The sequence below is a fragment of the Phasianus colchicus genome, chromosome 12, assembly GCF_987193195.1.
Source record: "Phasianus colchicus chromosome 12, bPhaCol1.hap1.1, whole genome shotgun sequence".
In the NCBI taxonomy this organism is placed as follows: domain Eukaryota; kingdom Metazoa; phylum Chordata; class Aves; order Galliformes; family Phasianidae; genus Phasianus; species Phasianus colchicus.
The window spans coordinates 16,229,387-16,245,497 of record NC_143447.1 but is presented as its reverse complement, the minus strand read 5'-3'; the positions used below and the strand labels follow the sequence as shown (position 1 = coordinate 16,245,497).

General features: G+C 50.8%; 1 protein-coding gene and 1 long non-coding RNA gene across 19 annotated transcripts in view; one reads left to right on the top strand and one right to left on the bottom strand.

Moving 5' to 3' along the window:
* Nucleotides 1–455: 455 nt before the first annotated feature.
* On the bottom strand, nt 456–11,737 carry NR2F2 (nuclear receptor subfamily 2 group F member 2). 2 transcript variants are annotated; one of them, XM_031587774.2, is made up of 3 exons: nt 11,368–11,737; nt 4,665–5,192; nt 456–1,679 (listed from the first exon to the last, which is right to left on the bottom strand). In XM_031587774.2, exons 1-3 carry the CDS (start codon nt 11,408–11,410, stop codon nt 1,405–1,407), a joined length of 846 nt encoding a protein of 281 aa, XP_031443634.1. In that variant the 5' UTR covers nt 11,411–11,737; the 3' UTR covers nt 456–1,404. The 2 variants fall into 2 exon arrangements, with proteins under 2 accessions (XP_031443634.1, XP_031443633.1); XM_031587773.2 differs by lacking the exon at nt 11,368–11,737 and adding an exon at nt 6,557–7,917.
* LOC116225419 (uncharacterized) overlaps nt 8,018–16,111 on the top strand; it is a 43,546-nt gene continuing 35,452 nt past the window's right edge. For 3 of the 17 annotated variants that reach the window (XR_016470458.1, XR_016470453.1, XR_016470455.1), the window contains exons 1-2: nt 8,485–10,558; nt 10,643–10,780. This is a non-coding gene — a long non-coding RNA (uncharacterized LOC116225419). Of the gene's footprint in view, nt 10,559–10,642; nt 10,781–16,111 lie in introns of all 17 variants that reach the window. The other 14 variants (XR_016470460.1, XR_016470459.1, XR_016470447.1 and 11 more) reach the window with 9 other exon arrangements.

Below are 16,111 nucleotides of genomic sequence, written 5' to 3'. Positions count from 1 at the left end.
AACGAAACAAAAAAATAAAACAAAAATAAAACAAAAAAAAAAACCTTCAGTTTTTTTTTTTTTTTAAACACAAAACTGTAAACTCTAAGATACTGAATCAATCACGTTATCTATAAGTGCCAACAGTGTTATTTTGTCATGCTGATTTCAATGGTATTTTTTTTTTTTTAAAAAGGGAAAATATCAACAATTATTATAATACAAAGGGCTTGCAAATATACAAACAGATAGAGGAGTTTAATAACAATTCATGATGAACTATGTGGAACCCAATTCGAATTACAAAAGTTCACTTCGCTTGTTTGTTTGCTTTTAAATCAAAACCGTGGTGTGTCTTGGACACAGTTCCTTCTACCTAGAATATAATCCCCACAGTTCATTTTCTGTCCGAAATATCAAAAAACCGAGATTTGGGGGGAGCTGTATGACACGTGTGGTTCATTCGGGTCTATATAATTATAGCTCTCTCAGCTTCAAGCTTAGATTTTGGGTCACCACCTTAAGTGCGCTTCCATCACCGTGATGTTGAGTTTGTGTTTCTCTCTCTGTCTCTCTCTGTCTCTCTCTCTTTTTTTCCTTTCTTCCTATACGATACGTTCGTGGACTCAGTTTTAATTCTTTCAGAACATATATTTTAAGGATACACAGTTTTTTTTTTTTTCTTTTTTTCTTTTTTTTTTTTTTTTAAAGAAGCCAAGATTATATCAAAAATTATTATAGAACCACAGAATAAACTGGTTTGAAACCAGAAAAATACAAAAAAGAACAGCTATAGGTACATAGACACATAGGACAATTAATAATTTGGAAAAAAAAGACTTCCTTCCTTCCGTTCTGCTCATTTTCTCCAAATTTCCTTTAAATGCACTTTAAGCGAGAATTGTTTAAAAAGTTGACCCCCCAAAAAAGAAAAGGAACAAAAAAAAAAAAAAAAAAAAAAAGAAGAAGAAAAAAGAAAAAAAAGAAAAAGCCCACCGCCATCTCCTTCCTTCCGCTTTCTCTCTTTTTTTTTTTTTCCTTTCTTTCTTTTTTCTCTCTTTTTTTTTTTTTAATTTTTTTTTTTTTTTAAAGTTTTGTACAAAAAACGATAAGTAGCAACTTGTATTTTCGGAGCGACACGGGAGTTTTTAATGCATTCTGTAAAAGTTCACGTGACAGTCTCTCTCTCTCTCTCTCTCTTTTTTTTTTTTTAATTCACAGTCCATTAATTATTTTTTTTTTTTCCTGTCTTCACTTTGCAAACTTTGTAACATCCTTTTACGTCCTTTCTTAGCAGAAGGAAATTTAAGAAACAACCAGAACCCAAATGTCATTTGCTTTCCTTTCACTCTCATCTCCCTTCTCAATTGTTATTTGATTTTTTCTTTTTATTTTCTCTCTCTCTCTCTCTCTCTCTCGAATATTTTATTGAATGGACATGTAAGGCCAGTTAAAACTGCTGCCAGACAGTAACATATCCCTGATTAGGGTTTCTATGGGGGTTTTACCTACCAAACGGACGAAAAACAATTGCTCTATGACAGAAGAGGAGACAGTGCGAAGGGAGGGGAGACGTAGTAATAGCTTCCCGAATCGTGTTGGCTGGTTGGGATACTGGCTCCTAACATACTCTTCCAAAGCACACTGTGACTTCTCCTGTAAACTTTCAACATGGGCTACATCAGAGAGACCACAGGCATCTAGAAGAAAGTGTATTAAAAAAAAAAAAAAAAAAAAAAAGAAAAAAAAAAGAAAGAAAAAAAAAAGAAAAAAAGAAAACAATCATCAGATTAAAAAGTTTTCTTTTTTGATTTTTTTTTTTTTTTTTTATATCTCTAGAAAGAAGCGCGCATCCTGCGCCATCACCTCGCCCCCCAGGAGTCTCCGTGGGTATCACCCATAGGGCCAATCTCTGTCCTTTTCCACACCTCTCCCTCCTGGGGGGGGGGCTGCCCGGATCCCCCCACCTCCGGTGTGCAGGGAAAGGCCGGGGCGGGGCGGGGGGCGAGGGGAGGGGAGGGGGGAGCAGCTTCATCTCCCCCACTTGGAAAAGAAGCGTGGGGAGCCTAAGCGTGCGATGGGAAGGCGTGCTGATGGCAGTGATGGAAATCATCATCATAAGGCTAAAAAACCGGCCCAGCCGCAGAGAATGGCGCCCCGGATCCAGCAACAGATTCTCCCCCAGAGAAGACAACGCGTTTTTCTTCAGTCTTTGAAACTGATTTAAGTGGCCCTTTAAAACTGATCTTGTCAGTTTAGCCTATTCAGAGGCAGCCATGCAAACTGTGATCTCTCTGTTCATTTGAGCTGTTTCTTTTCCCCCCTCTTTTCTTTTCTCTTTCTTTCTTCCCCCCCTCGACTCCCCCCTCTTTTTTTTTTTTTTTTTTTTTCCCCCTTTTTTCCTCTACTTCTTCTTTTTAAACCTAAAGGCCCTTACAAGAAGAAAACTCCCTGATAGGGTCTGGACATTTTTTTTTTTTTTCTCCCTGATACGCTAAAATACAATAACTTCCCTTTAAATCAGAGACGTCTGTGCTGAAAGAGCACAGGTTGTGACCTGACCTCCCTGTGGCTTTCCTAGGCACAGGGCTAACACATGCATATTCTGTGAGTCATTAGAACCCAGTTGTTGTGTTTTTCTTTTTTCTTTTTTTTTTTTTTCTTCCCTTTTTCTTTCCGTGTGCGTGTGTAAAAAAAAAAAAGAAAGAAAAAGAAAAAAGAAAAAGAAAAAAAGAAGGGGGAAAAAAAAAAGAAGCAGGAGCGAATCGAGTGTGTGTGTGTGTGCATCCCTGTGCATCTGCTTTCCATCAGTGCTGTTATTGGGGAGCTGTGTGCGGAGCCCTCCTTGTGCACTGGGCTATCTCCCCAGCATCGAGATAAGAAGGAACGTTTATCTCGTTGGGAGGCAATTTACACGCCAGGCCTCACATTTGGAAAATAGCAATAAATTAAACAGTTACGACAGGATCGGACGATTGTTTTCTCAGAAGGCTAAAAATAATAATCATCATCATAATCAAGTGATTTGGGGAGAAAGGAGAGGTTTCGGCTCCTCTCCTCGGGGCTGCAGCAGCCCAGTGGAGGTATAGGGGAGACATGGGGCGTCCCCATATGTGCCTGGACCCCAAACAGAGCCCCACGGGCAGCGGGCCCACACGGGACCCCCCCCATTGGGTGCTCGTGGGTCACCCCAGGACCTCAGCATGGCTGGTTGAAGGGGAGGGAGGGGGGTTGGGAGGAGAAGGCTTTTTTTTTTTTTTTTTTTTTTTTTTAATGTGTAAAGCAATAATATATAAAAGGAAGTTTAGGTCACGACCCAGAACCTGGACAAAGTCCAGAAAATGACTTCGTTCCCCAGACCCCCTTTAAGACAACAAGGAGCGGATTGTGAGTCCTCCTTTTCCCACATAAACTACATTTTTTTTTCCTGTTTCCTGATATCAGGCTTTAAAAAACTCCGATGAGTAATTATTTTACAGGTCCTGCTTCCATTCATATGTTTATCGCGTGGCCACTTTCCCAAGCTTCCCAATGAGCTACAGAAGAAATCTAGGGATTTTTAAACTCCATCCCCAAACTTGCAGGGCTGCAGCCTTCAAGTCAGCGATCTGAGATCACATATTGCGCAAATTAGCGAGCAGATTTAAAAATAATAATAATAATAATAAAAATATTTAGCCTCCAGAGTTAATATCAGGCTTATTAGTCACCCAAGTTAAACTCTAGTGCAAGCTAATTAGATTTCACAACGCACTCAATTATTGCTTTATAACTCATGCACTATTTCTAGGCAGCAAAAGTTGACACATATTTTTCCCCCCTTCGCTTTGATGATCCCAGCAGCGCCCCGAGCTGCGCTCCTCGCCTTGTGCCACCCCGGAACTGCTCGGCAAAGCGCAGCTCCTGCCCTCTGCTCTGACTTTTTCCTGCTGTCCCCGACTGCTTATGGTAATGATCCCTCCGCACCCTCTCCTCGCTCTGCACTCTGCAGCTCCTGCTGGGTACAAATGCAAACTTTTCCCCTTAGCTCCAATGACACAGAACTGCTCGCTGCCACGTTCTGTTTCAATCAGAGACAGCTCTTTGGGAAGTTGATTTATTTTATTTTATGGGATGGCAGGGAACATATTTTAAACTCAGCTTTGCGCATTTAAGTTTTTATATTTTTCTTTAATTCAATTTTTAATCCTGCAGGGCTTTCCTCCTTCCCTCCCCGCCCCCCCTTCCTGGCTGCCCATAAAATGATACTCTTTTTAAAGTGGTTTCACTGATAGGACGCCTTGTATTTAACAACATCAAACAGATTTTTGCTGCTGTTCGGATGCGTGTCATTAAATGCAACAACCCAGAGCTAGACTGTTAAATAAAATATTATTTTCGATGGGAAAAGCGCAGTCTCTTGTGGCGAATGGGTGCCTCCCCCCGAGTCCCCTCTTCCCCCTTCCCCAGCCTGACGCAGCGAGGCTCGGGGTGCGCTTCCCCTTCTATTTCTCAGCGTTGAGATGGGTTATTTCCCCCTGCAGCCCACGCTGGGGGGCTGCTGAGAGCCGAGGCCCCGCGGGTAGCCCCCCAGCCCCACTCCTGGCAGGGCAGCGGGGCTGGCGAAGGCAGCAACACTTTGCAAAGAGCAAACACCTCTCAGAGGGGCAGGGGAAGGAAGGGGAGAGCAAAGAAACGCTGCCTACCTGAGGTGAAGAGGACTATGGCCTTTAAACAGCTATACTCTGCGGAGTCGACATGCAACGCTTTCAGTTTTTCTACTTGCTCTTGGAAGATTCGTATGTGGTCCATAAAGGCGACCACTCGGTCAGCAGACATTGGCGAAGCGTGGAGGCCGGCGGCTGCCAGCAGCGGGGCTACGTGGAGGGGCATGGAGCACTGGGCGGCGTTGAGCACGAACAACTCGCTCCAGGTCAGCCTGAGCAGGGCCACCTGGTCTGTGATCTGCAGGTCTGGGAAGAAGGGGATATTCCTGGCCCACTCCACAGCGCTGAAGAGCATCCGAGCTGCCAGTTCGCAAATGTTCTCGATGCCCATGATGTTGTTGGGTTGCATGCACTGACTGCCAAAGCGGGAGGTGGGGTAGGGCTCTGCTCTCAGAAGAAGGGAGATATATCCGGATAGGTAGGAATGGCAGTTGAGAGGGTCCCCGTTTGTCAAGGCGAACTGACCGTGAGTTGGCTGTGTGGGTGGCATTCTGCCCCTCTGGACCGCTGCAGTGAATAAAGAAGAAACTACAGCTATTAATATCTGAATTGCTCCGAGCGCCGCCAGCCCCGAGCCCGCTCCGTGCGGCCGTGCCACGGCCCGAGCCCAGCGCGTCCCCGGCCCGGCACAGCCTCACCTCCCGCACACGGCAGGACCCAGCGATCCCCCCCCCTTCCACCCCTCCTACGGCCACGCTTTGTGTTTTCCTTCATTCCGACCAAAGCAGCTTTATCGATTTGGGGCTGGGGGAGAGGGCCGGGCAGGGGGCAGAGGGCACCGACACTTCGCAACCCCCGAAAAGAAAAAAAAAAAGAAAAAGAAAAGCGAGGAGCGAACAGCCCCAGCATCACCTCCCCCCCAGGGCCGGGCTTTATCCGGCGGCACCTTCCCGTGGAAGCGGGCCTGTGGCGTTTTGTTCAGACATTGACACGGAGAGAGGAAAAAAGGAGAGAGAAAAAGGGGCCGGGGGACAGGAGGACGGCGGGGAGGGGACGGCGGACACCGCGCTCGGGCTCTGCTCGCTACCGGCCGCGCTCCGAGCCCGGTTTCCCCCGCAGGAACACAAAGAGGAGCCCGGCAAGTCCCGAGCCCCCCTCACCCTTAACCTACATAGCAGCGTCCAGACGCGCTGCGGGGCCGCGGGCTCACATTTCCCGGCTAATTTTATAGCACAAAGCCCCCATCGCCCCTCGCTTCCTTCTGGGTGCTGCTTCACCCCCGTGGGAAGGACGGGGAGAAGGGAGGAAGGAGAAAAGTGGGGTCAGAGAGAGGGGAGAGGCAGGAACACGGCGATACACACACACACACACACATACGGAGGGAGGGAGGGATGTGTCTATGTGTTTTTAGAGGAGGGAAAATCCGGTCGGGAATCCACAGTGGAGTGCTGTAGAGCCCTCGGGAGGGTGAGTTCCATTGTAACCGTAATTCGAACCGCCTGGGTTAAGCCGAGGGCCGGGGGCTGAATGCGAACGGGGAGCTCCGAGCATGCAGGGGGGGACCGCGGGGACAGCGAGCGTCCGGCGGAGCCATCGGCTCCGGAGTGGAAATCCGTCCCCGAGCAGCCGCCCCCCGGCACACGGCGACGGCCGCGGTGGGTTCCGGGGCAGCATGCGGGAGCCCCCTCCTCCCCTCCCACGGTTCTTTCTTTCAAGAAGAGAAAGTTTATTTGGGGAGGGGGGGAGGGTTCTGGTGGGGTTGAGGTTGGGGGGTAGGGGGGGGGAGAGGGGTAGGGGGGAGGAAGGGAGGTTAACAATAAAAGCATAATCGTCATAATTCAAAATAATCAGAATAATAATAATAAAAGCAAACCTAAAAGGCAGCGGGTGAGGAAAAAAATAAAATTGCAAAACAAATGAAATCCCAATACCTTCCCGTCTCATGCCAACTTTGAGGCATTTTTTGAGGCGGCAGTACTGACACTGATTGCGGTGGTGCTGGTCAATGGGACAGTTCCTGTTGGCACGACAAGTGTAGCTGAGATTCCTCCTTACACTCCGCTTGAAGAAACTCTTGCAACCCTCGCAGGTAAACTGGCCGTAGTGTTTGCCACTAGACTTGTCCCCACAAACCACGCACTCAATGTGCTGCTGCTGCTGCTGCTTGTCCCCTTGGCTCTGCTGGCTCGCCGCGTTGCTCTGCGCTGGCGTGCTGGGGGGGCCGCCGGGCCCCGGGGTCTGCGGGGTGTGCGGGGTCCCGGCCGGGGGGCCCTGCACCGGCGGGGCGGGCGCTGGCTGCGTTCCCTGAGCTCCGGGCACATCGTCCTGGGGGTCTCGCCACGCACCGACTACCATTGCCATATCTATTGGACACCGTTGCCAAACTTCCTGTTCCCCCTTTATTTTCAAAGTTTGTTTGCTTTGCTCTGCAGCTCAGCTTTGCAGCAGTTTGCTTTTTTTCTCCTCCTCCTTTCTTTCTCTTTCCCTCTCTCTCCCTTTTGTTGCTTTAAAAAAAAAAAAAAAAAAAAAAAAAGAAGATATATCTTTAAAATTTTTATTTTTTTTTCCTCCTTTCTCCGAAGCTCCCCGGCGCCGAGCACGGGGAAGAGCGAAGGGAGAAAGGGAGGGGGGGGAGAGGGAGAGAGAAAGAGAGAGAGGAAAAAAAAAAAAAAAAAAAAAAAAATCCCTTCGCCGCTGTGCCCGCTGCTCTCAGCGCCGATCCGCAGCGGAGTTGCCGGCGGAGAGGCGGGTGGTGCCGGGGGGCCAGCTCCAGGGCAGCTCGCCGTCAGCCATTCAGGAAAGCCATCAAGGCGCGGACGAACAGCCGGGGAACGCCGCGGCCGCGGGCGGCGCGGGGCGGCGGGCGGCGGGGCTGCTGGGGGCCGCTCTCGCCGCGAGTCCTGCGCGCCGCAGCCACATCCACCGCCGCGCTCCGCTTTGTGTGTGCGGGCGGCTTTTTTTTTTTTTTTTTTCTTTCCTCCTCTCTCCGCGCTCCGTCTCTCCTCCTCCCTCCTCCTCCTCCTCCGCCGGCTTTAATTCTTCCTCTCTTTAATTCTTCCTCGCGCCGCGCTCGCTGCTTTCTCTCTGTCTCTCTCTCTCTCTTTTTATTATTATTATATATTTTTTTGCCTTTTTTTTTTTTTTTTTTTTTAAAAAAAAGGGGGGGCCGCTTTATTAATTCTCCCCGCTCGCCGCTCGCCGCTCGCTCCTCGCTGCCGCCGCCCGGGCTCCGCCGCGCCGCTGCTGCCTTATGCTGCTTGTGCCGCCTCGCAAGTGGGCTCTCGCCTCCGCGCCGCCGGTGCTCACGGCGCGGGCGGGGGGGGGGGGGGGGAAGGAGGGAAAGGGGGGCGGCGGGGCGGGAGGGGGGGGGGGAGGGAAGGAGTCAACTCGCCAGCCGGGCGGGATGATAAAAGAGGGGAGCGGGAGGAGGAGGAGGAGAGGGAAGGATCACGGCGCGGCGCGCAGCATCGCGCCTCAGCCCGAGGGAGGGGGGAGAGGGAGAGGGAGGGGAGCGCGGGCCCTTCCCCCAGCGCGCCCCCCCCCGGCGGGAGGAGGAGGGAGAGAGGGGAGAGGGAGGGGCGCGGGGGCGCGGCCGGGTGGTGTGCGCGCTCCCCGCCGGCCGCTCGCCCCGCTGGCGGGAGAGTGAACTTTGACACGACTGCTGCAACTTAGCGCACGTCGCCATGGCGACCGCGCGGCCTTATAAGGCGAGCCGGCGGCGTTTGACTGGGCGAAAGCTCCGCGCGCGCCCGCCCCCGTCGGTCCTCATTGGGCCGCGCGCGACGCCCTCTGTGCGCGGCCCCTGCCATGGCCGCCGCCGCGCGCCCGCCCGCCCCGCGCGGTCCTAAAGGCCGCCGCCGTGGGGCCGCGCGCGGATCTCAGCCCCGCTCCCGGAGCCCGCGCGGGGCTCACCTGGCGGCGGGCGGCGGCGGAGGGGAACGCGGAGGGAAAAGCGGAGCGCGGCGACGCAAACGCGCGGCGCGGCCCTCGGGGTCACGGGGGCAGGGCGAGGCCGGGCCGCTCCGTTCCGCGGCACCTGCGGAGCCCTCCGCGCGGCCCCGGCGCGGCGCTTCTCCGTCTCGGTCGCCCTAACTTTGTGCTCTTTCTATTTCCCTTTCTTTCCTCGCTCCACGCGCTGCCGCAGCCCTCAGAGCGCCGCCGCAGCGGGAGCCATCCCGCACGGAGCGGGGCTTCGGCTCCGTACGGCGGTCGACGGGCGCCGAGAGCGGCGATCGGAGCGAGAGAGGGCACGGGACCCGCGGTCGCAGCCGGCGGGCAGCGCGGGGCCGGAGCCGAGCCGCCCGCGGGTCACGGCCGCAGCCCCGCGGGGCTCCGCGGGATCCGAAGGGCTCCGCGCCCCGCGCTCCGTCCCGGCGCCGCACGCGGGAACGCGGCTGGCAGCCGCAGGTGCTGCGGAGCTGCGGACTCGGCGGGCGCAAAGCCGGGACCTCGGGGTGGGGGATGCTCTGCGGCTCCGTTACACGGCGCTGCCCGAGCACGACGACCCGTGCCCGAGCTCCGGGAAGGGGAAAGGCGTCTGTCCCCGGTAAAAGGGTGCGAGCGCCTTCTGTGACCCCGAGGAGAAGGGCCGAGCTCCGGGCAGGGACGGGACGCAAGGCGCGGAACGGTCCCACATTGCTGCTGAGGTTGGATTTCCCGAGGAATAATAATAATAATAACAATAATAAATAAAGGCTTTCCTGCCTCGAACCTGACAAAGTAAACAGGATTAATTCGCCATGTGCAAAAACATTAATACCGTCCTCAGCGCGGAAATCAGAAGGGAAAGCGGTTTTCGCAGCACCCACGATATTAACACACGATCGTAGCAATGCAAAGCCACTGATACACGCTCACACACCGCCGTGCCGCCGATTGCTCGAGCATTAATGAAGAATGCCCCGCATTAACTATTTGCTCTTCGAGGGATGGAGCGGTGTAACTCTCTACGAGCACCATCCGCCGCTTTGCCATTTGTTTGCAAGTGGGCTGAGGCAGAGCGGGTGAAGGGAAAAACGAACTACGGTTCATTTTGCTAAATCCTATTTGAGACCCGAACGCCTCGCGAAGAAGGGGACGTTCTCCGCTGTCCTTCTCCGAGCCCCGTCACAATAGAAATGCTCTGTTTAGAAGTAAGGCTCTATTGTTTTTATTCCAAATAAATAAGCGCATCCCTCCTGCCATTTTACCGCAGATGTAAATTTATTGTAATGAGAGGGAGTGGAAGGATTTATTTTGCTAAAATAGAGTTGGGGATAGAGCCGGTGTAAATCTTGGGGTTTTTTAAACAAGGAGGAAGAGAGGGAAGCTGCTTCCCTGGCAGAAAGCTGCCTTGCAGCCCTCTAATTCTTCCTAGATTAAATCGCAATATGAATAGAGCATCGAACAAATACCGAGTTTCGCTCTGAACTCAGTGGAAAGCAGTTACGTCTAACAGAATTCAATGAATTCCTCTTCTCCCTCAATGTAGTATGTGTGTGTTTTTCTCTTCCACCACACTGAAGTTCCATGAATAGGGAAAGTGGCTCCTATTGTGTGCCTCTGAACTTCCAAGTCAATGCAATTTTTAACCACTGGCTTGTGGTACTTTGAAAATCACCAGGGGCTGTCAGAGTTGGGTCCTCTGAAAAATTTACAGTGCTAAATCAGAGCATATGCTGTGAGAGAGGAAAAAAAATTGCTTAAGATTGGAGCAAGTACAGTATCTGGCTGCCCCCTAGTGTAAGTCTCTTATCTGCCTAAAATTCAACTTTAAAAGAAAAGGATCTCTTAAAGGGAAACGACTTTTGGCTCACGTATGCATACGAGAATGAAACTTCTGTACATTTTAATCTGATTAATTCCTAAGGATTTAAAATTAATTGGCTTGGGCACTCCTAGACCGGACTATAAGATTTCTGCGTCAGGGTTCCTGCCAGCCCTGTGCCGAATAGGTATTTTTAAGGGATATTGGTCAGGGATGGGGGGTGGGGGGGGAATCCTGTTTTGTGATTTTTTTTTTTTTTTTTTTAAACGAGGAACCGTGCCTCGCATGCGGCTGTCAGAGCAAAACACTTTTGCTGCTTAAACTCAGATCTGCGCCTTTTGCCGTAATAAAGCAAGGATAAATAATTGCCATAAAGCCTCCGCCGCGCCGCCAACCACACCTTCGGAGGGTGAGTATATTCCAGCTTCTTTCCATTGTACTTAACCAGGGAAGCGACCGGAGGGGGGAGAGAGACGGGATCTTAACGCTATACCTTCCCCACCGACCTATTTATTTCTATTTTTCCCCGTAATTATATCTCTATCTGTATCTATAAGCGCTGCCAGCCGCAGCCCCGGCGCGGTCCGATCGCGGAGCCCCGTCCCCGCCCGCAGCCCCAACCCCGGCCCCATCCCCAGCCCCGGCCGCCGCTTTGGGAATGACTTTGAGGCACTTCGCAGCCTCGGACCTGGGAGCCGATCCCGGTCGTTGGGTTTGCTGGCTTGTTTGTTTGTTTGCTGATTTCTTTATTTAGCTAAAGGACGTGCTAACTGGCGGTGCTGCGATTACACAGCCTCGGGTCTCCCCCCCCTCCCCTCTTCCCCTCCTTAGAGCAACCCACGTAACCTTAGAAACGATCGTTTAAGACGCACGTTAGCTAACATTTGCTTTTTTGGATTTTTTGTTTTCCTTAAAAGAGAAACACAAGAATCACAACACATTGCCCGCAAAAAAAAAGTGTCAAAGAAGAAGAAAAAAAACTAGAAGTAAACATACCAAAACCATATTTGCCTTGTTCAAGGTCCCAAATCGCTTGCATCTTCCTTTTTCTACCTCTCCTTTAGTTTGGCAGGTGAAACAAACAAACAACAAAAAAATGATCAGACCGCTGTCTGCCCCCCAGAAAGATGTGCGTTGGGTAATTAAAGAGAAGTCTCCTTCGTGGTGTTTATCTAAGCGATTGTGCAAACTGATTAAAAAAAAAAAAAAAAAAAAAAAAAAAGAAGAAGAAGAAGAAAAAAAAGTAAAGTTACAGCCTTCAGGGGGAGAAAAAAAAGGAGGCAAGGTGAAGGGAATAGATTTCCCACAACCTAAAGGGAAGTGCTTTCGATGTATTATTAGCGATCAGCCTTGGGAGAGAGGAAAAAAAAAAAATCCTGAACACACTCTAACTTTACACAGACAAGGTTTCAGGGGGGGCTTTGTACATAGCTGCTGAGGAATGTGCGCCTCGCCTTTAAGAAAAAATCCCCAAGCCCAAGGTAGGAGATGGCTTTGAGTGATCCTTGTCTCTCATTTCATTCCTTAGAAGGAAGAGCGTCTCGCTACACCTTGTTTGGAGCTGGAAAGGCGAGACTTAGGGAAAAAAAAAAAAAAAATCACAACCCACCCTTCCAATTGGGGAGGAAAAAAAAAAATAAGAGGGAAATCTCCTAACTTAATGAGTGTGGGGGGAGGATGGATGCGGCCGATTTCAGCCCCCCCCTTCCCACCTTCCCCCTCCCTGGAAGGCAGGGGAAAAAAAAAAAAAAAAAAGCCAACCGCAAACAACTAGAGGCTGAACTATCAACACATGCACCGAAGGGGAAAAAATATATAGTGTCCTGTGTAGGGTCGGCAGGGAACGCAAGCACACGCTACAGCAAGTTGGGAAAGAATCCGAGCTAATCAGCAATCTCTTTCTCTCTCTCTCTCTCCCTCTCTCTCTTTCTCTTCCTCTCCCCCCCGCTCTCTTTCACTGCCCCTGAGATCCCAGCTAGAAAGAGGTACTCCACATTTTTTCATTACCAAAAATCCGTTGCAATAATCATTTGTTGCTAATTGAAACCCTTGGAGACATTTTCCCCACCCCCCCCCCCTTTCACAAACATGGCAACTTTTAGACATGGCAAGCACGTTTGTTTTATTTTATTAAAAAATACGGTTGGGGGGAGGCTGAATCCTTCACCCACGAGAAATATCAGCTCATAGCCTCTTCCCAAGGGGGGAAATGGGAGCCCAGTACAGTGAGGGCTTGGGAAAATTTGGAATACATTACACCGCCTTTGGCAGGAGAATACTCTCCAACTAATGGATTCCTGCTCCTTTTTTTGTGTGTGTGTGTGTGTGTCGGTGTGTCGGTGTGTGGGGTTTCTGGAAAGAGGGGTGGTGGTCGTGGGGAGCCGAGCTTTTATTTTAAGAAACTGTTATGGTAAGAAGTGTGTCATACTTGACAAATGGAACAAACGCTCTTCCATTTCTTGCTTGTCCTTGCCTTAAAACGGGAATTAAGTTAACCACAGTGCTGCATGTTAATTGCATGTTTACTGGGCTAATGAAAATTACAATGGGGTTTTGCCACCTCGAACAGTGATGAAAAAGTATGAAGGCAATTGTCATTGCAGCCCTCGGGGAGGGCCGGGGCCGGGCCGGGAGGGGGAGAACGGGGGGGGACCGGGCACGAACAATATTGATCAGAAGAAGGATAAATCTTTTAACTGCTCGTTAATACCATAAATATGGGCTACACAAGTTTCCACTCTTGTTAAGCCTAATCAGTACATGGAAGATGGAGACGTATCCCACTCGAATGCATTTTTCTTATTGCCAGAGGGATGCTCGCAGCTGTGGATGCCCTCCCCCAGTTCCCCCCGGCCCCCAGAAGCCCCCTCGCAGTGGATGAGCTTGAAAGGTGCGAGGAGGTGAATCCACCCTGCCCGTCCTTTCTCCCCTTTTGCAAATGCTCCTTTTCTGCAGAGCTCGACGGGTCGTGGTGGTGGCGGGGACGGCTAAAGGGAGGAGGTCATCCCTCCCCGTGCCCCCCCAGCCCCCCCCCCCCTTTATTCCTGAGCTCCGTGGAGAAGAGGAGGATGACTTGGGAACTCAGTTTGGGGGTGACCATTTTCGTGCTGAAAATGAAACCCGAATGGCAAGAGCAGAGGGAAAGGTGGTGGGAGAAGGACATTTCGAGCTCTCTTCTCCTACACCTCTCCAAAAGAGATTGCTGGAAGCAAACAAACAAACAAACAGGGAAAAAAAAAAAAAAACCCAAAAAAACAACCCAACAACAGAGGAGGAAAATGCAATTAAATAGCCTAAGATGACTTAAATCCCAACCAAAAATAATTCCAGTGAGAAGTCTCTCCCCGGTGCCGCACAGCCTCACATTTGGAAACTTTGGCCCAACTTGTGGCGATAGCTCCAGCTCTGCTCCGCAGGGTCAGAGGTGAGAGCTATTTTAACCCCAAAAGCCTGCGAGTGACCAAGGCTGCGGCCGGGCTCGCAGCACTAATAGCCATAATTACCTCCTCCCTCCCAGGGACATTCCTCACAGCAGAAACGTTAGACGCCGAATTGAAGAAAATCCTGGAGCTGAACATATCTTGGGGGGGTGGTGGGGGGAAAATAACAGCGATATGAAGGAATTTCAGAGCTCTCCCTTTCGCTTGGGGGGATTGAAGCCTTTTTTTTTTTTTTTTCCCCTCCTCTTTTTTTCCCCCTTTGCCAGCATTCCCAAGGCGCTGGGTCTTTGTCTTAGAAGGAATGGAGTGTCTGAATGGTGTGAAAGGGACAGAGAGGGTCGCTTCAAATCGATTTTACTTGTCCTCTCTGTCTTTTCGGATCAACGCCCTTCAATGGACACATAGGTGCTCTTTCAACCAAAAACTTGTGCAACATTTTCTGCCTGTATTGGTGCTAAATACAATAAATGCTGGGCAGATTTTTTTTTTCTTTCTTTCCAAAGCAGAAAGCACCCTAATTAAATTGTTTTATATGGACAGTCGAGACAGACCAATTAAGTATGCATTAGTATAAAGATATATTCGAGAGATAAGCGCTCTATAGGAGCCCTGTCTGGGCAAGGTGTGTAAAGTGTCCTCGCGAAGAGAGCCTGTAAGCAGGTTTTCATATGGATTTTTCCCCTCCATTGACTCCTATACTCGAGTAACGGACTGAATAAGTTAGCGAAAAGCCATTAGTGAAAGTGGTTTCTAAACAAAGTTAACAGGTGGATGTAGCCGGTTTTAGATTTGAATAACAGTCGCACATCTCCAACACACAGCCATGTATTTATGGAGCGTGCATACACGCAGCGTGCGTTTACACAGAGAAATGCCTCCGACCCGGGGTTGCTGTGTAAATGCACATGAAATAAAGCAAACAGCTGGGCGCTGGCGGGGGCTGCTGTGCGGGGTGCGGGATCGGGGTGCGGGATCGGGGTGCGCCAAAGGCGGGCATCGCGCTGCCGGGGCTGCGCTGCGCTGCGCTGCGCGGACATCCGCGGGCACTGCGCGGCGGAGCGGGGTGACTGCAAGGGGAAAGATTTCCTATCCGAGGCACGGGCTTTCCCAGGAGTGAAATAACAGATGAGGGTAAAGCACACACACGCGCGCGCTCGCGCGAACTTCTCGTTCTGTCCATTTTATCACCCTGGGAAAGCGAGAGTGTATGGCTAACCGCAGGAACTGAGCTTTAAGCTCCTCTCCATTTCCATTTTTTTTTTTCTTCGCTACAGATTTTCCAAGTCGTTACAAAACCCCCCCCCCCCCCCCAACCAACCAACCAACCGGAGAAACAAACAAACAAAAAGCCCTCAGCCCCAGCCCTGCCTCGGCTGAACCCGGGGCTGCAGAGTTGCGGGAGGGAGAGCGGGGAGGAGCGGGGGGGGGGTCACCTCGCATCCCGCACCCTGCGGGACCCCCGCGGGATGCTGCGGGGTGGGAGAGGGTCTCGCCCTGATGTGACACCGCTGTCACTCCAGGGGCCGGGGAAGAGGGGACAGAGGGATGCAGGGATGCGAAGCGCCCGTGCGACGGCTGCCTGCCTTCCCATTCATTTTCTAGCAGCGTTTTGGAAGTGCCAGACCATCATGTAGAGATGGGAGATGGGGATGAATAAGGCGTTCTTCGCTTAGGTGGCTTAACGCCACGGTAAGCAGGTTAGAGACAGAAGCTTTTACAGCCTCAATTTCTCTCTTTGCTCGTTACCTTCGAGGATAAATCATAACAGACGGTATGGGGGCAAGGAATGCATCTGAAGGAGATCTCAGCGAGTCACTGCCCGGACAATAGTCCACCTCCTGTTGGGTTGCGTATTGATCAGGAGAGGAGCTGAAGATGTCGCCACACTAAATATTTACTGATCACACACAAATAGCCGGGACTTGAACGATTTTCTCCTGTGAGGAGAGCAGAGAGAGAAGGGTAAATCATTTTATTAGTGTGTATAAAGCAAAGAGCACACTCTGGCTTGGAGTGTTTTAAGATGTGTCTTCAGCTGGATGAAAAGAGTTAGGGAAATCGATATGGAGTGATTAGATGAGCCAGTCGTGTCAAAGAGAGAGGCTGTGAATTTCATGGATTTGGTTATACCGGGAGGAGGAAAATATATCGAGAGATTAAAGGGAGGAACCCGCTGTAGCGGAGCCAATGAAAAAATAATATCTAATCAGAGCCGGCAAAGGTACGGACGGGATAAGCCCCACATTTCCAAAGAATCGCATCAGCTGGAGGGGAACCGGGGACGCACATGAAAGAGGCAA

Bases quoted from the DNA above. Each gene is read 5' to 3' on its own strand.
- NR2F2 (XM_031587773.2), bottom strand. From the start codon at position 6,986: ATGGCAATGGTAGTCGGTGCGTGGCGAGACCCCCAGGACGATGTGCCC. The intron at 5,193-6,556 runs GTATTGGGATTT...TATTCACTGCAG, and splicing joins AGTTGGCATGAGACGGGAAG to CGGTCCAGAGGGGCAGAATG. The intron at 1,680-4,664 runs GTAGGCAGCGTT...ACTTTCTTCTAG, and splicing joins CATAGTCCTCTTCACCTCAG to ATGCCTGTGGTCTCTCTGAT.